Source organism: Sturnira hondurensis, unplaced genomic scaffold, assembly GCF_014824575.4.
Source record: "Sturnira hondurensis isolate 20B ecotype Veracruz unplaced genomic scaffold, ASM1482457v3 Scaffold0001989, whole genome shotgun sequence".
NCBI lineage: Eukaryota > Metazoa > Chordata > Mammalia > Chiroptera > Phyllostomidae > Sturnira > Sturnira hondurensis.
The window spans coordinates 1,996,843-2,020,370 of NW_028074620.1; the positions used below are offsets into that span (position 1 = coordinate 1,996,843).

The 23,528-nt window shown below is 40.1% G+C and overlaps 1 protein-coding gene across 2 annotated transcripts in view; it reads left to right on the forward strand.

The window, feature by feature from the left end:
- ELAVL2 (ELAV like RNA binding protein 2) overlaps window positions 1-23,528 on the forward strand; it is a 68,355-nt gene that overhangs the window by 15,502 nt on the left and 29,325 nt on the right. For both annotated transcript variants that reach the window (XM_037038387.1, XM_037038377.1), the window contains exon 3: window positions 16,221-16,324. In XM_037038387.1, coding sequence (XP_036894282.1) covers window positions 16,221-16,324 — 104 coding nt within the window. The remainder of the gene's footprint in view (window positions 1-16,220; window positions 16,325-23,528) is intronic.

Below are 23,528 nucleotides of genomic sequence, written 5' to 3' on the forward strand. Positions count from 1 at the left end.
ATTAGGTATTTTCTTCCAGGACCTGGACTCCTAGGAAGCGATAGAGGAGTAAGAGTGATGGCGACCCCTCTCTCATCAGAACCTCTCTGCTCTGGCTCTGAGGTGGTGGCGGTTCTTAGTGCTTCCAGTGGCCTGGCTCCCAGGCCCCGTTGATCCTGAAGACCTCTGTGCCTCTTCAGCACATTCCCTTCAGCTAGTCAGCTAGAGTCACTTTGCATTTAATTTTGTATAATTTAGAATTCTATGGAAAAAACATTGTTATTCACATTTCTGTTTCTTTATGTCAAAAGAGTTTACTTTTCATCACATCCAAAAGTTAGCTTATTGATTCTTGTGTTGATTTTTTTTTAACCCATAAGAGGGTAACTTAGGGATTGTTTAGAAGTCTCTGCTTTGAACTTGTCATTTTCCATACTGGCCTGTCATAGAAGGTGTAGGCTTCAGGCATCATCTTCTGGATAGCTTTGGAGGTCAACACTGGAGTCACCAATACCTGGTTTAGAAGAGTGTTTTCTATTAGGAAGTTGTTTGAATTCAGATGAGAGACTGAGCTCTTTTCTGGTTCAGGTCATAAGACATGTCTAGTTAATTGTTTGCCTTTCACACCTATATCATTCTAACTTGAATGCTTAGTCCTTTACAGCACTTAAAATGCCTTGTATGCTCAACTAGATTGTCTAAAGCGTCTGTGATGTGGGAGAAGAACAGCATTCTGGAGTCATCGGGCATTCAGATGTAGTCCTGCTGAATGGGAACAAAAGGTGCAGTTTTTATTCATTTGTTTAGAATGATTTTTGCCTCTGCTGATGCAGCTTGAGGGCTGCAGTTTAAGGAGTGTCTTTCTTTCCCTTCTAACAAAACAGTTAACTTTTTGTAGAGTGCTCTTCATTGCCAGTAGCCCTCAGGGTTGGCATCCCGACCTTTTCCCAGTGTCTGTAGGGTCCCACTATTTCCTTTGAACCTGTTTGTCATAGCTGTGGTGATAAACTGTCAAAGCAGACTGTTTACTTGCCCCCATACTTTCAGCTTTGAGGAAAACAAAAGCTATTGTTGAAGGAATTTGTCTCTGCTTTGGGAGGTGTGCGTGTGTGTGTGTGTGTGTGTGTGTGTGCGTGCATTTTGAAAATCAAATCACTTGTCTCTCTCTTTCAAATAGTTGACTCATATTTGATTCACACCATTGGAATTGGGGGAAACCAGAATTTAGATATAATTATGCAAAATAGTAGGTGCAAGGAAGATACTGATTTTCCATCTCAAGTAACATCTTGTGACCCCCCCCATTTTGTTTTGTTTTCTGGTCACTACTTTCCTTCCCAAGAGAAACCTGAAGAGTGGCTGAGATGACTAGCAGCTGGGGCGTTTGCGGTGGTCACTCAGTAGGTCTTCCCGGATGTCTTATCTCTAGCTTTTAGTCTCAAGAGGTCAGTAATGTTTGGTGACCCCTATTGTGTGTAGCAGCTTATAAGAGCCATATACCTTGTGGAAAACAGATTTACCTGCAAATGACCCACATTTATTCCCTCTGCCTACTTAGTCATCATTTAAATAAAACGCTCTGTGACTAGTCACTTGGGCGCATAGCTGTGCTTGGAGGTATTAAACTTCTGTCTATGACGTCAGTCGTATACATCGATCAGTACCAGTTTTGCAGGGGACAGTTTTCAGTTCTTGTTGTCAACAATCAAATTCTCCCACTCAAGTAAGTACTAACCAGGGCCTACTACCCTGCTTCGCTTCTGAGCTCAGAGGAGATCAGGCCTGTTCCAGGTTTGTGTGGCTTGTGGGAGCAAAGCCAGGGGCTGGGTGGAGGAAGGCAAGGGGGAAATTTGGGACTGCTATAATAGAAAGACAGTAAAAATATAAATATTAAATTTGATTTTATCTTTATTTACAGTAGTTTTGTTTCTTTGCTCATCACTGATGCAGAATCATAACCGTAATTGTTTGTAGGAATATCCCACCAGTGCTATGTGCTTTCCTTGCAACCTGTTAAGATGTTTATACAAGTTAAAGGATTAGAATGGGCTATTTTTTCAAGTAGCTTTAAGAAAAAAAACTTGGTGTAGGGGTGGAGAGAGGGATGGCCTGGCCAGGATATCACCAGGTTTTAGGAAATGATACAGAAAATCTTTGAACAACCCCTTAATTGGGCTGTAGATTCTGCATTCAGAGAACATTCTGCATTCCTTTGGGGATCGTAAAAATCAACTTAGCTCCTGGTCACAGTGTATATATGTGTTTTCTTGCTCAGAAATATCTTGCTTGAGGCGAATAAGATTGGTAACCTAGGTATAAATGGAATACCTTAATAATGTTGGTGTGTATTAGGAGAACTAGAATAAGCACTGACTTCATCGGATTTTATTATATTTGGGAATAGAGCTTATCAAGTGAGGGACCTGGGAGCATGAGGTTTTTCAAGTTTTCCCCAAATAAAGCAGATTAGTTTGTAATATGTAACTCTTTAGTTCCTTGCTCCTTTATAAATAGCAAGGAAGAAATTGTCAGCAACAAAATGGGAAAGCTCCTTAGACATTAGAGGGTATTTCTGAATATTGGGATGAGCTGACAGACCGAGTTTAGTGAGATCTCCATTTGAGTGGTACTTGTCCTTGAATGCCTAGCAATTTGTATAGCTTTTTACAGTGGAGCGAAGCGGGTGCTTTACTGTGACTAGTTCTGAGGCGCAGGGCTGAACGGATTTATGAAACACTGGGGATAGTGGAGACTCCTTTGGCCCAGCTCTGCTCACAGAGGAGGATCGTTTAACATCATAATAAGGCTAGTTAGCAGAAAGCCTTAAATGCCTCCTCCCCTTTTTTTCAGGGGACACTTTGTGGCAAAAAAAAAAAACAAAAACGGTTCTTCTGAATAAAATACCTTTTACCACTTGTCTTTGTGCAAGTCTTGAAATGTGTTTGCAGAGTTGCCATGTAATATGGCCCTAATAGCTGAGAAGCTCTGTCTATAGAATTCACCTCCCACATCAGATGGTCCTTAGTATCTTTTAACCTGGCGTCGTGGAAACACAGACCCTTCCCAAAGAGTGAGCCCCAGATACGTGAACAAGCAAGTAATCAGGCAACTTCAGTAATCATTTTAAAAGTTCTTAAGATGGAGTTGATAGGCTCTTTCTTGAATAAAATCCTTTTTACCTCCACCCTGTTACTATGATAGGTTGACGGTTACTTGAGGTGATAAAATGGTAGTACATTTTTTAAAAAAGATTTTTCTCATTTCATGGGGAAAAGTGAACCTAGAGTTGGCATCAGCGGTCAGCTGTACTAGGCTGTAGAGTGCATCATGGGAACATTTCATTTTCCGTTTACTCTTTAGTCCCTAGGAGACAAGCGTCCACACTGATGCACTTCCCAGCTGGGCGTGGGGGTTACTGTGATGCTGATGTGAACACCACTTCGTATGCTAAAAGGACTTACCGTCTAGGCAAAATTTTGTACGCGTTTGCTTCTTAATCAAAGTATTTATGTGAATTTTAAATTCAGAGGATTGCAGTAGCGAATCTTCCCAGGTTTTAAAGGATATGACTTAGGAAGAGGTGCTCCTGTGTGAGGTGTGGCAGTCACGTGAGCTCGACCTCTGTGCAGGAGCTGTCTGTTAATCGGCAGGTGAATGGCTTGTGGTCTCAGAGTGGTTTGCAACATAGCTGTCCCTTAGCAAAAACGAAAGCAGATTTATTTTTGTCAGGGTACCTGTTTGACTTAATTTGTAGACGTGATTCCCAGCTGACCCACAGCCTTTAAACTTTTACTGCGTACATCTTGGCTTCCTCTGTAGCTTGTGTTCCGTTGGGATTTTCTCAAACCCTTTACTGCTTCAGAGAGGAGTTTCTTGAAGCCCTGGAAGCTGTGTCTGCAGTATTTAAATAGGTTTCTTTTATAGTCAGCATTTATACCGTAACTTGCCCAAACACAATCGGTCTGGGGATTTCTCCTAAGTATAAAAATCAGTGCTATTGTGTGCTGATTTTAAGTTGAAGGGGTAGGAAAAAAACCCCAAACATTTTCCTCATACCCTCTTGGAAATGTAACTGTCTTTCTTTATTAAATATAAACACAATGTTCTGTACGAAGAGGAGGAAAATCACGTGTTATTTATACCTAAATCTTTGTGTTGACTGGGGACAATGGATGTCCTTTGGAATTTTACCTCCTTTGTCTTTGCTAAAAATACCAGTAATTTAATTATGGCCTTTCTTTTTGAAGAAAAATGAACCACAGTGGGAAGTTGTGCCAGGTGGAAGCCTTGTAATGTCCTGTATTCTGCCACGTATAATGTGCACTTTTTTTGCCCAAAATTTTTAGGGGAAAATAAAGATATGCATTATACATGGGTGTAATGATTATATACCATGGGTATAATAATCCCATGTATAGTGTGCGCAGAAACATAGGTGTGCATTATACACAGCAAAAAACAGTATATGGAAAATGCTTTATCAGTGACACAGTTAAGGTGAAACTATCCATCTGCTTTTACTCTATATGATAGAAACTTTTCCCCCCTGACAATATGAAGCATTCCACTGGCCCCTTCTTGAATGACCTAATCTTCCTCCCTCGTTCACTCTTTTTCTTTTCCAACTTGTTCTTAGCATATCAGGAGGTATGTGTGAAGGACTTAGGTATGTATGTGTGTGTTCCGGAGTCATATAACCTTGTGATTGCTGTACAAACTGTCAGACTAAGGTTTGTCAACAACAGTTTCTGCCCACTTACTGTAAATATTAACATTTTTCTGTCTACTTGTAGAAGCAGCTTCACCAAGGGAATAAAAGGATTCAGGTGCACGTGTTTTTGCAGCTGTGTAAGAGAGGGCTCAGAAAATCGTAAGCCTTTCCGGAGCAGTCATCCTGGGTTGTGTTTCTTGGTGGCCGGGTTTTCCAGCCACCAAACAGATACTGATAACCTCAGCTGCCTGTTGGGTTAGGGCTCTGTATTAATCTCTGGGTATTAAGATTTGAAAGATTCCTTGCTCTCTCAATTCTCTTGAAAAGGAAAGCGTTATCATGCCAAGGAGTCATGGATCCTCGTGGGGCGTTCAGGGTTGCCCTCGATTCCAATCCTGGCCCTTATTCTGGAAGGCCCACTGAACAAGAAAGCATTTGTCCGAAAGTTCATTTTTGGGGAAAAGAAGACTTGGATTTAGTTAATCCTGCTTTTTCTAAGCTAAGAGTGAATTTGGCAGAGGCTCAGAGAACGGTATAAGCGAGAATGCTGTGTGTGCTTTGCATAGAATATTTGGGCTGGGGTTTGTCAGATGAGATCGGATAAGAGGTTACCGATTCAGGATTGGGGCAGTTTGTATGGACTTGTGAAAGTGAGTTGGGTTTTTTCATCCTTGGTTTTTGTGTTTTAGGGATCTCTGGGGGCTTGACTGAAAGGGAGTGGGCTCAGGCCCCCTTCCTGAGCTGGCACAACTTCCTTCTGAAAGGTCTCCTGGGTCCTAGATCTGCCTTTCCTCGGTGATTCAAGCCACCAAAGTTGCCACTAACTTTCCCGCCGAGCACCCTGTTTTCAGGGAGAGTCTGCTTCCTCGCTTCTGGTCTGAGCACTTGTTCGGTCAGTGTGACCGTCTCCATACTTCTCTGCAGATCAGCTCTTCTTCATATACATATTTCCTTAATTTATCTGTCAAGAAACCCCTGTATCTCATCTCCTGTGTTTAAGAGAACTAAAGACTTCTCTTCTTCAAGTGTGTCCTGGTTAATCGTGACATCCAGTGATTAATTGTAGGTGTTCCATGTTCTTTAGATGCCTGCATCTTCCTTATTTACTGTCGTGCTTTAAATTTTTGAGCTTAAGATCTTAGAGGACAGCAAGCGTGTGGTATTGATCCCACCTGCTTTTCTACAGCTGTGAAACCCTACTATGCCTATGAAAGCACTCTAATGTGATCTGCTGACGAGACAAATGTCCTGTGTGGGACATGATTTGGGCAGTGGCAAACATGTTTCACTTTAGCCAAAAGAATTGCTTTGAGTTTCTGGAAAAGGAGTATGTAAATTAATCTTATTCTCAATGAAGCTTTTTATAATGTGGGTAACTCCAATCTCTCTGTTTTGTAATGATACATTTGTTTTGAAGGTTTAAGTGGTTTGTGCACCTGCAGGATGCTGTACCTATTTTCTTTTTTTTTTTTAAGATTTTATTTATATATTTATCTTTAGAGGTGAAGGAGAGAGGGAGAGAAACATCAATGTATGGTTGCCTTTTGTGCATCCCCTGCTGGTAGTTAGCCTGCAAGGAACCGGCCTGCAACCCAGGCATGTGCCCTGACTGGGAATCGAACCTCGATCGTCTGGTTCGCAGGCCCACGCTCAATCCACTGAGCTACGCCAGCCAGGGCTGTACCTATTTTCTTATAGTGTCTTGGTGGATTGACAACAATGTTGAATTTCCAGTCAATAGATTTACATGACAAACAACCAGAAAAAAATGCAAGTGTAGTTGGAAAGTGTGAATATCCTAGTTGGAAAGTTGTGAATTTTGGGTGCACAGGACTTTGCCTGAAAATAATTTCCAAACTTGACCAAAGGCAGTGAAGTGTATGCTGGAAAGACCTAATTGGGAAAGTCAATTCTGGTTTCAAAATTGGTACCTAACAGGTACCTCTGTGCCTTCGAGCAAGTTAATCAGCATTTCTTGACTCCTATGTTTATATCTATAAAATGGGTACAGGTGTATTTACAGAGTTTAGTTGTATGAATTAAATTTAATAATTACATAGCCATTTATGATTATGCAGTACTACTATGTGCTTCCAGAAAGCTAGATATAAGCATTTATGGGAAAGACTTTTCCCAGACTGACTTAGCTTTTCTTGTTGGAAGGTTTTGGCTGGTGAACCTTTAACTATTGGGTAAGAGCAATATCTTTAAACATCAATTTTGTGTTCAAAAAAAATTTATCATCTCTAACAAAGACTTTTGTTTTTAATTCACATGGACCTGGTGGGGTTTTTGTTGTCAGATTAATGTTTCCCATTTTCGGGTCAAAGCAGGAAGCTCTCCATAGCAGTTTGCAAGACTCTTAACACAGTTTCAAAAAGGCCACTGAGCTCATTATAGACCTTGGGACCTTTACATTTTTTTCTTGCAATATCTGAATAAAAAAAGATCTCTTTCAAAGAGAAAAACACATTAAGAAGCCATACTGCTTTTTGATAGACTGCTTACTGGTTTCTGTGCACACGCACGTGTGGCTGTAGATTGACACCAGCTGGCAGTGCAAGCAACAGCAGATGCTTTTACTACCACATTTGTTAACTGCTTTCCCTCTTTATCGCAATAATCATTTTGTGGAGTATAGTTTCTTTGCTCTCACGTCAAATGGTATTTACTGGAACAACTCAATTGCCTTTTTTAAAAAACTGACTTTAGAGATGGAGAGAGAGAAACATTGATTTATTATTCCACTTGTTTATGGATTAATTGTTTGATTCTTATATGTGTCCTAACCGGGAACCAAACCTGCAACCTTGGCATATCAGGGCAATGCTCTAACCAATTGAGCTACCTGGTCAGGGCTCTACTGCCTTTTAAGTAAGCAGAAGATAAAGCAAGTCACACAAACCCCTTTGTGTTTGTGTGTGTGGTGTGTTTCTGTATAGAGTTAATTATAATTAACAGAGAAATGAGAATATTGTAGCAGACCTAGGTCTGTAACTGAAGGTAGATTTGCCTTAGCTCAGAGTTGTTAATGCCCTAACTTTTTTTGAACTGTCAAGTCTGACTTTCTGGCCAACTGACAGTTTTTTGGCTTTTGCTCTTATCACGGGGCAGCTCCAATGTTTGAAGGTAGAACTGCTGATTTTTCTTTTAAAGCAACTACCTAAATCACTAAGTAATGAGAACTGGCTCTTGCCTTAACAGAGGTGTTAAGGTGCAGCAATAGGTCACTCACTTTCTCTCAAGCTGAAGAACCTGCTAAGTTAGAGTCTTTATCCTCAGATGTGCATTCCACATGAATTGTTTTATTTTTCTGGTTTTGATCAAGACCATTTTTTCTACTTTTCCTAGTCTTGGATGCAAGGCATCTTAGTACCCATGTGCAGTACTGCAGAATTTAGAGGGTTTAATATGCTCTTGCTGTTCTCAATAGCCTAAGATGGAATTGTGTGGGAGTTTTTAGTGTTGTCTGAAATTGTGATGTATTAAGAACCACAGTTTCTCCAACTTAAGCAAGGTCACACTGCATTGCCAGCAGATTCATAATTACTGGGCCTGGAACTATAGGAAAATAGACCTCTACCAGTTATATAATCTGAGGACAGATACAGCCATTAAGATTAACTTGAAAAGAAAATATCCTAGTGTGGAGGTCATTAACTTCTCACTCTATAATTAGGCTGCTTAGGTAATATTTACCAAATGATCAGTATTTACGACTTCGACTTCAGAAGACAAGGTACAGTTTAAACTCTTCTGTATTACATCTCAGTAGCTGTGAAGTCCTGAAACCCACTTTAACATATTGGGGCATTTTAGTCTTGGGCCAGCTTTATTAGCATTTGGGTGGAAGATGAGTCTTTGAGCGAGCCATCTGTTTCTCTGTATTATGTGAGTGTCTAGGTTGAATTCTCCATCCTTGTGATAATCCCCGGTGGTGTCCTTTGGGAAGCTGGTAAAAATGCTCCAAGCTTTCAGGGAGGCTGGCCTGGTCTGTAGTAAAAGGATCTCACCAGTCATCCACCTCACGGGTTGGCCTTACTCACTTAAGGGCGGCGAGGAAGACCTGAGTTAGTTGAATGTTTAACTGGAGGGACCTGCTGCATCTGTGTGCTGCATCTGAGGAGACTCAGGCTCAGTCAGGAATTAAAAAATTGGAGAGAAACGTGATGAAAGAAGATTGCCTCCCCCTGTTCTAAGATTCTCTCAAACCTTTCTCCTGATACGTGGTGCCCACATGGTTTTGTTACATATCAGATAGAAGATACTGAAAAAGCTCCTTTGTAAAGTCTGGTGTAACTTGTCCTGATGCCAGAGTTGCAGTGTGCAGCCTGTCTGAACAGACAAACAAAATGAGTGCCCAAGAACAGAAAGTCCATCTGAAAAAGACAACACATTTGCAGCTTTGTTGTATGTTTGGGGGAGGAGGGGGAAAAGGTGGTAAAATGAGGGAAAGGGGTGGTCTGTCTTCAAAATCTACCCCCTACCCCCACCCCTTGAAGTGAAAACTTGCTGTTCTAAATCAAATTACTTGCTCTTTTTATTATTTAGTTAGTTAGTTAAGGGGGGAGTTTATATAGGGGCTGTGTTTGGACACAGTAAATGTTCTCAATTTTCTTCCCCGCACCCCCACCCCCACCCAAGTGTTAGATTAATTAGACCCCAGGTTGCAAATGCTCTTGCTTGTCAGAGGGGCGCATAGTGACTTGTTCCTGCTAACCAGGCATTTAAGAAAGAGTCCTGCTGCTTTTGTCCTTTTTTATTTCATAAAGCATGACTACTGCTCTAAATGAAATAATAGATACACATCAATCAGTGTAGTCACCTTTTAATGTTGATTCAACTACCAGGTTTTTACAGAATTCACTCTGCATTTTATTTGACTTGTACTTGAATAGTCTCGGCAGACTTAATTATATTAGAGAGAAAGCACTTTCAACAAAATTATATGCTGACATCCCATAATTCATACTTACAGATTTGTGAAACAGATTTATGTAAATCTATCAAATTACTCTAGATGGCATTATTTTTTTAAATTGAGATTTCATTTAAATGGTATTTGTAGAAAATTTTCACATGAAAAATTTTATAGGAGCTACTTAAAAAATATACTTCACAACACTCCCTTGTAAAAACAGAATACTGTAACATCTGAGCATCTCGTCTTCCTTTGTTCTGTAATCCATCTGGTACAATGTAGGGACATGAGGAGCATGTTTATAAGGGCATCTCTCTTCTAAACCATAAGCTCCTGGAAGGCAGATGGCTGCTTCTTTGTTCATTGTTCATTAGCTTGCTCGTTCATTCGTTCGCTCATTCATTCAGTGGCCATGTAGTTAATAATCTGTCATAGGGTGTTCTATGTCAGGAGCTATGCTCAGCTTGCTCTTGCTCAACAGTCTAAAGGGGAGGCATCCAGATTGACTCGATTCCCACATATGTGCTAAGATAAAGGTATAATAATACCTTTATAAAAGGGCCATAAAGGACTAGATGGAACATGAAACAGTGTGTATAGGGAGTGGGACAACTCGGGGTAGGAAGTGATCTCAAAGAAAGTCTCAAAGGATGTGTGGGAGTTGGCCAGTTTATGATGTGTGTTCCAGGCACAGGAAAACTGAATGTGTATTTTAGGGTATATGTGTAGGAGTAGTAGGTGTTAAGGATCTTGGAAACCAGAACACAATCACATTTGTCTTCTGGAAAGATCAATGGACAACATTATGATGGAAGATTACTGGCTTTGGAGTTAAAGAGTCTAGGGAAGGAGTGATGATAAAGGATACTGTAGCAGTAATCCCAATTAGAAAAATACACGAGGATTTGTGCTAAAGCAGAGAGGAGAGAGGAGGAGCAGATTTAGCTGGGAGACTTGACTTGAGGTGATACCTATATGGTAGAACTTAAGATGAAATAAATCTGTGTCTGCAGCTTCCCCATTAGACTGTGAGCTACTTCCTTCAAGTCTTAGACCAAGCATTACGTTAGGGATGAGGCCCACTCTGACCACTATATTTAAATGGGAGCCTTGACCCCTCACTCCCCACTCTCGTCTCTCTCCTTTGTTTTTTCTCCTTAGCTCATTATTTTCTTGCAGTACATTGGAGCGCTAGTTCTTTTGTCCCTTTTACTAGGATAATAAGTTTTATGACGAGGAACTTTTTGTCTCTTTGCTGTGTCCCTCAAGGATAACCAAAAAGTAGGCTTTCTATAATTGTTGAGCAAATGAATAATAAGTGTTGGTGAGAAATATGTAGTGTGACCTTTTCTTAAATACAGAATTTTATTTCCCACCATTTCATGTTGAGAGGGTTCTTCTCACTTACTATTTGGTTGGATAAAATTAAATTAATGTGCCAGGTTTATAATCAAGAATTATGGTGGTCTATTGCCACTACCTTTAAACCTGAGGGGACAATTTGATATTCTGTACATTAGTAGTAATTTGAAATAGAAAAGGCTAAATAAAGTGACCTTTGAATTAAATGGGCTCAGAAGATTGTGTATTTTTAATTAAAATATGCAATTAAATGTTTAATTAAAGTGTGCTATTAAAAGCAGTGCAGTTGGCGAGGGACTGCTGCTGGTTTGAATTATGCACAGTTTGGGATAAATTGGAGTTTACCGTGTTCGCCACTAGCACGCTGTCACTACACAATTCTCTTCCCGTGTTGCCCTTCCTGCTCTGACCCCCATGTGACTCTCCATGGGCCTCAGTCCCATTGAGAGGCCTGTGGAGTGTCTCAGCTCGGGGCTTTAGATCACTTGACCGTGGAAGCAGTCTGTCTGAAACTGTTTTCTTTATGCCAAGAGCAGTTTATAAGTGATTTTTCTGTCTCTTGGGAAGAAGGGATCCTTTTCTGTTGCAAATGTGTTAGATTAAAAAAAGAGGATGCAAAACAAAAGGCATTCACACACGGTATACATAATACACATGCTGAAGTGCAGTCACCGACCTGGGGTTTTCAGTACTCGTGTGAAGGTCTCGGCTGTGTGACTGTTCACATAGCGTGTTCCACAGCGAAGTTATGAGTCCCTCCCATGGCTGTTAGGACCAAGGCTCAGTTTGATGGGCCAAAATCCCCAAGAGCCTATGACTATAGGTAATTTGTGGGGACAAGTAATGTTGACTGTATTCTTCCATTTTCACTTACCAGAGGCTTTTTTTTTTTTAACTTTCTAAAGCAGTGGAGCCTTGGCTTTGTCATTTTGTTCAGAATTTTCTTTTATTCGTGTTGATTTCCATAATGGTTATATTTGGAATTTAAATGTAGAGCTTTATAAATTTTTTAAAGAAGTGATTCTTGATTTGGGGATTGTCAATATGCACATTGTAAATTCAGAATGATTTGAAAAGTAGATTGAGATGATAGGGATAAACGAGGCTTGGTTTCCAAGCCTTCTCTGGTGGTTTATGACTAAGACTAGCTGATGGATGTGAGAGTGAGAAAAAGTAGGTCCCAGCTACATATTTTTTATTGGTGTTTGACTTGATGCAGTTTTATTTTAAAAAAATCTGTACTCACTTATAATAACCTGACATATATAAGGTACTATGTAAGATGAAGTTTACTTTGTCATAGAAATTAATAACAGCATACAAATTCATATATAGTGAACCCAATATTTACATAAGAAATATGGGAATTTGAAACAGTGGACAACTATCTAAAAAATTTCTTTTTGATGATAGAGCCCTATTAGAAAATGGCCAGCCTGTTGCATTATACTTCAGGCATATTGAAGATGTTCTAGGTCGGATATAAACTGGTTTGAATTGAGTGGAGAACAGCATCACATTTGAGAATTATGGACTCAACCACTACTTGCTCCCTCCCTCCTTTTTTAGTTTGAAGGAGCTGACTGACCTTGCCTGCCTCCAGGTTTCATTCCTACCTTACAGGAGAATATGAGTATCACACCTGGTTGATGGAGACTAAATTTAAACAGTAAACCATTATACAGCTGAAAGGGGAGATTGGGGAGAGTCTTGCCTATCTTGGTGTATCATCCATGAAATTTTTATTTATTTTAAGCATCCAGTAAATATTTGCTGACTTCAATCGCTTTGAAACTCTGTCAGGTTTCTAACTCCTTTGTGTTCCAATGCCAGCATTTTAATGCATTTGTGACAGTGTATTTAGGAATGCAGACTTTTAGCAGCAGATACACTCTTTCATTTTACTTTGCTTAAGCTAATAGCCATAGAAAATCGGCTCATTCATCATTACTATAGTTAGCCATGATTGCTCCAGGGGGCAGGTCAAAGATCCATTAAATGGATGGACCATGTGATGGTGATGTTGGTAATACCTTTGGTTAAATACACAGCACCATCATGCTTCTCATTTTCTCATTTAGCAAGCTTTTGAGTGCCCAAGGTGGGCTGGGAGTAAGAGCTCAGAGAGCAGCCTGGGAGGCCACTAAGCAGCAGGGACTGGCCAGACAGGCTTTTTGCTTTACCCATTGACCCAACTCCAGTAGGCACTGCCGTACTCAGGAGTGACCGCAGCTGGCCAGGAAACCGTTTCTCTGAAGAGATGGATGACTTGATGATTTTAGAAGACATCTACTTATATCTTCTGGTTCGCAAGCCCGCACTCAATCCACTGAGCTACACCAGCCAGGGCAACATCTACTTATATCTTAAAAAATACTCCTCTGTAAAAGGAGGCACTCCTCTCTGCAGAGTCACTTCCTACGCCCAGATCATCAGCATCCGGCCCTTCACAGCGCTCCCAGAAACCTCGTTTGTAGCCCTGGATTATCTCTCACCATTAAAACTGTGATTCTTTCAGCATTGGCTGCATATTAAGAGTCACCAGGATTTTAAAAATCTAGTACTAGTACTTTGTAATGGACCAATAAAATAAAAACCTTTGGGACTGGGTCTTATGCATCCAGTTTTTTCCCTTAAAGCTTTGTAGATGATCTCACTGTGTAACCAAGGTTGAGAAAGAGCTGTGATTGGAAGCTGCCGAAACGCAGGTATGAGGGCAATGGCCAGTGCACAGGAGAAATGGACGCTTGGTGCTGGCACTGCTGATAATTTGATTTATGGAGTCATGGAATAACAGACAAAACCGCACAGTGTTCGGCTTGCCTTTCCTTTTCTCATTGTATTTGTAACATCTTCCTGAATAATTTTAAATAAATGTATTAAACTTCCTAACATAGAGGAGAAACACATAATTTTTTTCTCACTTTATCTTTTGGGCAGAATGATCTACTTACCAACAACATTGGTAGCGAATGTTGTTGTCACTGTTAGCACAACCTTATTGGGTAGGGATTATGCTTCTCCTTTTAGAAATAAGGAAGTTAAGTAGCTTCTTCAGAGTCACATAGCTGGTAAGTGGCACAGCCAGCATTGGAACCCCCATGTGCCTTTCTCCAAAGACCGTGTTCTTTTCATCATAAACTGCTTCCTTGAGCAGATATTTTTTAATATGTTCAGCCAGATTGAATGCTGTTCAGCAGTAAAAGATTTGAAGCGCATTTCTAAAGGAGGCACTCACTGTGCATGCAACAGACATGTGATAAATGTTTGTTGAATTAGTAAAAAGCTGAATGCTTAAAAATATACTGGTTTCCTCTGCAACTTTAAAAAAATAGAACCATGTGTAAAACAAAATATGATTAGTGTGACAAAAAATAATGAACTAAGTTAATTTTAGCTTTCCCCCTTAAACAAATAACTGCAAGAAAAATGCTAGCAGTGTCTAGCCCAAGTAGTGACAGTGATCTCCAAAAATACAGTCACAGGTTTTCATGATTATTAGGTAGTGTGTTTAGCCTGCTCCCGTCTCTCCCCCGTCTCTCCTGCCCCCTACCTTTCTTCCCTCTCATCCCCACTGCCCTCTGTCTTTTTGTTATAGTTACAATGAACCACGTTGGGGTAACCAGAATGACTATCCTAAATACCTGTATTCATAGCCACTTGGACCTAAGGTACCTCTTAAAAGGGAAAAAATCCCTTACTTTGTTATGAAATTGATAAAAGATGGTATTTAATTAAAAGCATTTGGACCTTTATTGGGCATATTCCAGGAAACCCTCCAATAAGTCTGGTTTGACATTAAGTAGACTAACCTTTTCTATGTCCATTTTTGTCATTTACTCCATAGTGTTTCTAACATTTTCAGACTGAGAAACTCTCCCTTAGTTGAAAAATTGAGACCTTTAGAATTAGCTTTAATTGTGTGTGCATTTCNTGGCTATCCTAAATACCTGTATTCATAGCCACTTGGACCTAAGGTACCTCTTAAAAGGGAAAAAATCCCTTACTTTGTTATAAAATTGGTAAAAGATGGTATTTAATTAAAAGCATTTGGACCTTTATTGGGCATATTCCAGGAAACCCTCCAATAAGTCTGGTTTAACATTAAGTAGACTAACCTTTTCTATGTCCATTTTTGTCATTTACTCCATAGTGTTTCTAACATTTTCAGACTGAGAAACTCTCCCTTAGTTGAAAAATTGAGACCTTTAGAATTAGCTTTAATTGTGTGTGCATTTCATTGTTTCTGATCCCCTTGTTTCCTATTTTTTTGAGAGATGGGACATCATTGAATCAGGGGTGAGAAGGCTCATATGATAGGGAAAAGCAACATCAAAAGACTTATTTTGAAGCAAGTCTTACTGCAGAAATGTCCTGGTGTGTTATTTTTGTTTATGCTCTTTTTTCCCCTTTCCCATATGTTCTCATGGGCTTAGGCAGCCTTAGTGTAAATCTTTGTGTTCTTATTTCCTTGTATTCCTCAGGTAAGTTATCAAACCCCTTTTAGAAGGTTGGATTCAGTTTATTTGAAGAAGCTTTCCTCTAAAATAAATATCTGTCTATGTATGGAGGTGGGCAAAATTAGGTTTATAGTTGTGATTACACAAAGCAGCTTATTCTTATATTATTTATTATCATATTATGTATGTATACAGTATTACAACTGTAAGCCTACTTCTGCACACCCCTGTACGTACACACACAGACACAACACACACATACTGATATGCACACATACATGCCATTCTTCACCATTTTAGACTCTGAAATAATTGTACTTAGTAAAGGTGGTAAAGTTGTCAGGATGCAATGCACAGAACACTGACACACTCTTGGTTGATGCTCCCCGCCTTCCCATTTGATGGGTAAGGGCACTGAAGCTGAAAAAGTCGTGCCCGTGAAGCCCACTCAGCAGCTCGTTGTAGACTTGCACCCACGGTTCCGAAGCTGACTGCTGCTTGCTGCTGGGTGCACTGGCTCAGGCAAGACCTGCATGCTGGAACTCCTGGCGGGGGTGTGTCTTTAAATGGCATAGCTTGCTGGGTTTTAACAGATGTTTAAACTTGCAGATGGAGCCAGGAGATGAAAAAGATCACACATATGTTTCTAGAGGAGTTAATGTGGACTTCTTCTACCACTGAGAAAATATGCTGGTGTTAATGACACGGCGGTGCTGAAAGGAAAGTGGATCTCTGTCACTGGCAGTGTAGAACTGATGTGTGCCTTTTTCCCTTTCCTTTTCATTAGGGCAGAGCTTGGGATATGGCTTTGTGAACTACATTGACCCAAAGGATGCAGAAAAAGCTATCAACACCCTGAATGGATTGAGACTTCAAACCAAAACAATAAAAGTATGTATAAAAATTTTGATATCTACTTGCAAAACATTGAACAGGTTTAAAGTCTGCTTGTAGTTCTTTCCTTTATTTGCCTTGTGCCCACATAGATACTTCTCTGGGGGGAAGAGTGGAATTTTGTTGGTGGCAGTATTGCATGATGGGGGAAACTTCATTTAGGAGCACTCAGTATAATCAGTCCTGTGTTAACAAGTGGGCAGCAGCAACTTTTTTAGGTAAGTACTTTAAGACGCCTACTGAATGAAATCTTCCTTTATAGCAAGTTACTTGCTATATAATTTGAGGAAACTCTAGGCCAAGGCTTCTGGTACAGGCATTGGCACAGCTGTTCTGTAAGGGTCAGGCAGTAAATACATTACCTTTTCGGGCCACACAGTGTCTGTCACAGCTTCTTAGCTCTCCTCTTGTAGCTTGAAAGCAGCCATAGCCAATACATGAATTAACAGATGGGGCTGTGATCCTGTACAACTTTATGGACAATGAAACTTGAGTTTCGTATAATGTTTATGTGTCACAAAATACCCTTTTTTATTTTCCCAATCATTTAAAAATATAAAAAATCCTTTCTTGTTCATGGGTTGTTAAAAAAACAGGTGGCAGCTGGATACGGTCCCTGGGCTGTATTTTGACTTGAATCTAGCAGATTCAGCTTGCTTGGAGGAGATAGACTAGAAGAGCTTATGTGCCACAGAGGTTATAATTTTGTGGATAGTTTTCTGCTTCCGTGCATTTTTGAAGTTCTTATGTAGATTCTCTCTGGATAAGAAGTTAATCCAGTTTGCAGTGTAGATTTCTTTTCTTTTAGAAAATAAAAGGGATGTTGCCTTTGGCAAACTCTCAGTACACGTGCCATCAATTTTCCTCTCCTGCCCAGTGCAGACATTGCCAATCAATCACAGCAGTCTTTCTCCCTGGGTTTAGATGTGGCTCTCAAATATTTTTCAAAATAGTGTTCCAGACAACCTCAATCAATTGGCTCAAGTTGGAACCTATTTTCCACCCTTGATTTAAGAAGTCTGCTCAGATTATAGCCTGGAGTGGTGAGGGGAAGTTAGTCAAGGCTGACTGTGGCATTCATCTTGCTTAGAGACTTGTCTAGAGAATTTCTGCTCGTTTTTTTCAGGCATCTGGAAATGCAGTGTCATCTTTATGCTAAAAGTTGCTTCTCTCAGAATTGTCAGTTAAGGTATTTCATTAGCCCTGATAGTTTTGACATCACATTCTTTATATTTATTGGCCCTTAGGAAAAATGCCTCCCCAATGTGACTCACCTAAAGGAAAATACACATGATGGCTCTAACATACACTTGGATGTAAGATGTTCAAGAATTCTACATGTTTCTTGATGAAGAAAATGTCCTCTGTATGAAAAGTTTTGCCTTGAGTCAGAAAATGAACTGGTTACTATGTTACCAAAATTTGAGGGGAAAATTAGCTTTCTAAAACAGTCTAAGCTCACAAAGACTTAGGTATGCTTTGAGGTTGGTTTTCCAACCTGGACTGCTTTTTCCAAATGTTTATACTTTTCTGCATACTTTTTATTTGTGTCACAGAGATTACCCTTTTAATAGTATTATTAATACTATTAAAGTACTATTCAAGTACTCTTTTAAAAAAAGACACTCACTATTCGGTTACCTTTGGGTTATTTTGTGTGTTCTCTGTCCTGTTGTAAATTTTTGTGGGTCTCCCAACTTGATTTGATTTCCAGGATTGCTGCTAATTTAGTATGATTTTGAGGTTCTGGGTTTAGAAATTGGAATAGATGACAGGAATGGCTCATTTCAAGTTATGCCCTTTTCACTATTCCAGAAATAACCACCCTTATTTTATTATAGTGAGCCAACTATTTTGCTCTCAGACAGTTGTTTTGCCATAAAGTCCACAACGAAGTAGAAATGCAGGGGAAACAGGTGGCCATAGATTTTCTGTTGCCTGCAAGGAGACGAATTGATGAGAGCAGCTTTCTGACCATCCATCGCTGGTCTTCTCTTCAGGGCCTGGCTGCTTGGGAGAAAGGACAGTAATGCCTTGTGGCTTTTACACTGTGGCATCTGCTGCTTCTCTTCTGATTGTATGAAATGGGGGTGGGGTGGTGGGTAAGCAGCAGGCTACTTCTTTCCCCACCCCCATTCAGTTCCTTCAGAAATATCAGATAACAGCTGGTATCCTCAATTTGGCCCAGATTTCTCTGGGAGGCAAAGCAGGCCATTTTCCAAAACTATATAGTATCATTTTTTGTTTGTTTGTTCTTTCTTGTATTTTTTTGTTATTTTCAGTTAGATATGTTTTGTGTTCTTATCCAGCATCTTGAGCCATTTCTCTTCTAGTGTTCAAAGTTACCTTTTGGAAGCTGCCTTTAAGCTCCTTTTTGTTCCCTGAAACACTATTCTATAGCTCACTCTTTTTTTCCTTCCTTTAGTACACTTTGGAGAAAGGTATCAGGATAATCTTACAAAATCACCAATTTCCTCATAGTACTTCTCACTCAAAATTCTCTTGTATTTCCCAGTTGTTTTACCATATCATTTGAGTGTACCATTTTTACTGCATGCTGTTCTGCACGGTAGTCAGACTGGCTCTTCACTTGCAAGCACATCTCACTCCTGGCCCCTGCACATATGCTTTCATAGTTCCCGCTTCCTGCCATCCCCTTTCCCGCTCACTGTAGTTTAATAGTGGCCGTCCCATCTTTGGGAGCCCATCTGAAGTCTTGTAGCTGCTGCCTTGCTGGGTCGTTTCCACTTGCGTGGTGTTTCTCCTTCTCTGAAATAAGTTCTCTTTACCCATGAGAAACCACACAAGTTTAGGGATTGAAGATAACCACGTATAACTTAGACTTCAGCATTATCCTCTGTCCACAATGAAAAAGTCCAGACTGGTCATATAGTTTAGCTAAGATCAGGCAGTTAAAGATAGAGCTGGGACTCAAATCCGTGGCTTCTGATACCCACACCAAAACTCTTGCCATGGGACCGTGCCTTCTTATAGAAAACTACAGTAGATTCAACACACACGTTACATACAGATTTACAAGTGCTTGTGTACTCCTTGAGTTTCTGTTGTTTTCCAAGGCACCTAGCATTTAGTATGTTTGGTAAAATTCCTAGTTATTCAAATATTGAAACAGTGAATCAAATGCTATAAAAGGTGGTTTATTTAGCACTTTCTCTTGGGGGCTTCCTAATGGCATCAGCCCAGTAGGGTTTTGGCAGATGGATCCTGTGTTGAATAAATGACACAGATTCAGTATTTCTGCAGCGAGTGAGGCAAAGTGTCCCTCAGGCTCTTCGAAACTCGGTTGCATCAGAATCACAAGGGGTGTGAGTGGTTATACAGGTTCTGGGACCCACTTTATACCTATTCGATCAGTGTTCAGAGGTGAGACATAGAAATCTTTTAAAATGCTTCCCATGTAATCTGTGACAGCAAGTCTAAGACTCAGCATCTAGGAACCACCGAAGTGTACCCTTTTTTGAATAGTAAGTAGGTAGATTTTCTAAAAAGTCAGTACTTTTGCACGCAAAATTTAGTCAGTCTTTAGCTTTCACTATTATAATCCTTTTGTACATAATTCTTTTATCAAGAATATCCACCATGCTTTGTCTTGAGCATGCTGAATGATAGTTTAGCATTCAGAGTAAAAAATGTAGTTCATGCAGTCTTTACTTTTTTATAAGTGTGGCTTAGAAGTTAGAAAAACTTAGTATGTTCACCTAATGTGGAGAAGCGTTTAACAAAATAAAGTCTCAACGTGGTTATTGTCTTCTACTAAGGATGGCTTTGTTCTCTGGTTGGGGTGATATCCCAGCAGCTGACCTTGCTGGTGACGTCACACCATCTCTGAACTGTATGGGAGGCTGAAGACAGGTACACCCTGCCTGTGTTGCCCCTAATACTGAGGTGGTGCCCGAAGGGGAATTAGGACAAAGTCTTTCTGATACTAGGGAGGGTAGTGACAAGGTGGCACATGTGCAGTTCGGAGATATTAGTGGGGAGAATTGCATGGCAGCACCAAACATTGTTTGCTGGGGTGGGGTGAGGTCTCCTCAGAGCCTTCTGTTTCTTTGTAGGAACCCTTCATTCTGTGGCTGTTTGGGGTACCAGTGATGGTGACTGCTGTGTTCAGTCTGCACATTATTTCTCTACTCATTTTGGTTTTAGAAGGTGTTAAAGTACGGTGTTGATAAAATCTAAATACTCATGAAACATTTATGGCTTAAAGCCAATACTTTTGACCTTTTGCCTAGGTTAATGGTATCCAACTTAAATTTATGATTAGGAGATAGAATCATTCGTTTCCAAAAATACCTGCAGACTTTTTTCTACATCAGGCACTGTGAATAGGTGACTGTTACCTTCACTCTCTGGCGTCTCTCCCAACTCTTGTCTTCTACCACAGGCCTAGAAAGGTTAATGTTCCTGAAAAGGGGCTTATTTTACCTGGAAAGTAGGAGCTATTATCTCAAGGAATAGAACTTCTCATCATTACTGATAGGTACTACCTCTCAGAATCCATCTTTTCCCTACCCCTCAAAATAAAAAATCCTGTCTGAAAGTACTTCTAGGCATAGAAAAAGCACCTAAATTTGGTTTTAATTAAATCTATCTTTTAAAAAAATCATTCAGATGTAGACCAGGCTAAATTTTACCGTTGCTTAAAAATTAATTGATACTCCTGAGAGTATTACGATTAATGAAATAAGTCAAATGGAAAGAACAAAACCTTGTATGGTTTTACTCATACGGAATAGGGAACAAAAAGTAACAAACAAACTAATAAAAGGAACCAAAACAAACTCAGATACAGATGACAGACTGGTGGTTACCAGAGGGGGAAGAAGGGCGGTGGTCGGGTGAAGTGGGTGAAGAGTGTCGAATATGGTGACAGATGGAGACTGCGCTTCAGGAGGTGAGCACGCCACAGAGGACGTAGAGAACACATTACAGTCTCGTGCACCTGAAAATTATATGTTATTGACCCATGTTACCCCAATACATTTAATTAAAAACTGATACGCCTTAATGGGAGATTTCTTGAATAAAAATAATTAAACCACTATTTAAGCGCATAAGGAGAAATTCTATTATAAGAAATGTGCAAGATCAATTACAAATAGTAATAATCTGTCAAGTGTTCAGTTTGTTAGAAATTAAGTAAAGCTAATAAACCTTTATTCTAAGCTACTAAGTTTTTGTTAAATTTAGACCTTTTTCTAACTAGCCTGTCCTTTTCTCAGTTAGGAAATGTCATGTTCTCAGACTTTTTTTCTGTTCAGCATGGGCTTTATCTTTAATATAGGAGGAATATAGAGCTAAATTTCTGAAATCTTACCCTTCCTGACAGTGCTAATGTGATTTAACTGGCTCTGTGATCTTGGACAGGACCTAGGTCTCCATTTATAATTTCCATTTATATCTCTAAAATGAATGAATTTATTTATCACTGAGATAACAAACTCTTGCTTATCAAATAGGATGAGTTAGTGATGAAATGCAGCATCCTGTCCTGAGGATGTAATAGTTTTAACTGTTTCCTTCCACCACTGCTGAAATGCAGCCGCCACGGTAAAATCGTGTGCTGGGAAACCCCTTTATCGCTCAGCCTTCTTTTTGGTACAGGATCACTGGGGATGGGTTGGTTTTTATTATTTGTCAGTATAAATTCTTCTTTTATAAAATTTAATTCTAACCATTGGTAACTATTCTATAGATGCTGAGAAGGAGAGGGTATGGAAGTGGAAGGCAGGTGAAGCCAGGCTCTGAGCTTGTCCCATGGCGGATGCTCGGCTAAAAGATCTACAGCCCCATTCTGGGGGGTTCGAGATAAGTGGATATTATAGTAGCAGTGATGCCACGAATTCATGGTTTTCTAGGGAAGTTTTAAAGCCACTCTTAAGGAAACCACATAGAGTTGGCTAGAACAGAGCGCAAGGATTGGGGAGTGATGTGGCAATGAGCCCAAGAGCAATGAGGGATCATAAAAGGTAGGAGGGCCACAGCAAGGAGCCGTGGTTTTGTACCATCGGGGAGGAGACCACCAGAGTTCCGAGCAGAGCAGTGGTGAAGAACTGGACTTCAGCATTTATTGGGAAGGAGAGAACGATCTGCTTCGTATTTGAGCTCCCTTTCTCTTTGAGCATCTCAGGCCACCCTACCGTTCCTTTGGCTTATAAAATTGATGTTATTTTTGTAAAGGTACAAAGTATAGATACTTTTTGAAGAAGTGTGGGCTTCACACATTTATAAAGTATCTCCTATAAAGTGCCCTTTATTTCAAACCTTGCATATAGGTCATTTCTTACCCTTTTACCTTGACCAGATTTGGAAAATTTGGAAGTAATAGTCTGAAGAATAGGTCTCAAATTAACTGACAACTTTTGAGATGTCAGGATAAGTTGTTATTTAGGTGGTCAGAGCTCTGTTTATGGAAGGACAAAAATGTATACGAAGTACATATCAGGAGTGGAGGCGAAAGTGGAAACTTCGAATAGGCTATTTCTTTACCTTTTTAAAAATACAGACCGACTGCATGTTTTTCTAACCTCATTTTTAACCCATGGTCTGGAGCTTTCTAAAGCCACATGCCAAGGTTTAACATTATATTCCTACATCTGATTATCAGAAACCCTTCAATGTTTTTATCTATTTTTTTTCCTTCTTTTTAGAGAGAGGGGAAAGGAAGGAGAAGGAGGGAGAGAAATGTTGGTGTGCGAGAGAAACAGATCCTTTTGTGCACCGCCAACCAGGGAGCTAGCCCACAACCCAGGCATATGCCCCAACCTGCAGTTGAGTCAGTGAACACTTGGTTCGTGGGACAGCACCCAGTCTAGTGAGCCACACCAGTCTGAGCAAATTCTTATCTGTTTTTTAAAATTTTTTGTTTATTTATCTTTTAGAGGGGAAGGGAAGGAGAAAGGGAGAGAAATAGCAATGTATGGTTGCCTTTCACACGTCCCCTGAAATATCAATGTATGGTTGCCTCTCATGCGTCCCCTTCTGGGAACTGGCCTGCAAATGTGCCCTGACTGGGAATCGAACCACTATCCTCTGGTTTGCAGGCCCGCACTCAATCCAGTGAGCTATGCCAGCCAGGTCTCTTAGATCTGTTTTTGAGTCCAGTTTACACAGTCCTTATTTGAAATGTGTTTTATAGACTGCTCCATTGTTAGCTTTGATTTCTTTTTTAACACAAAAG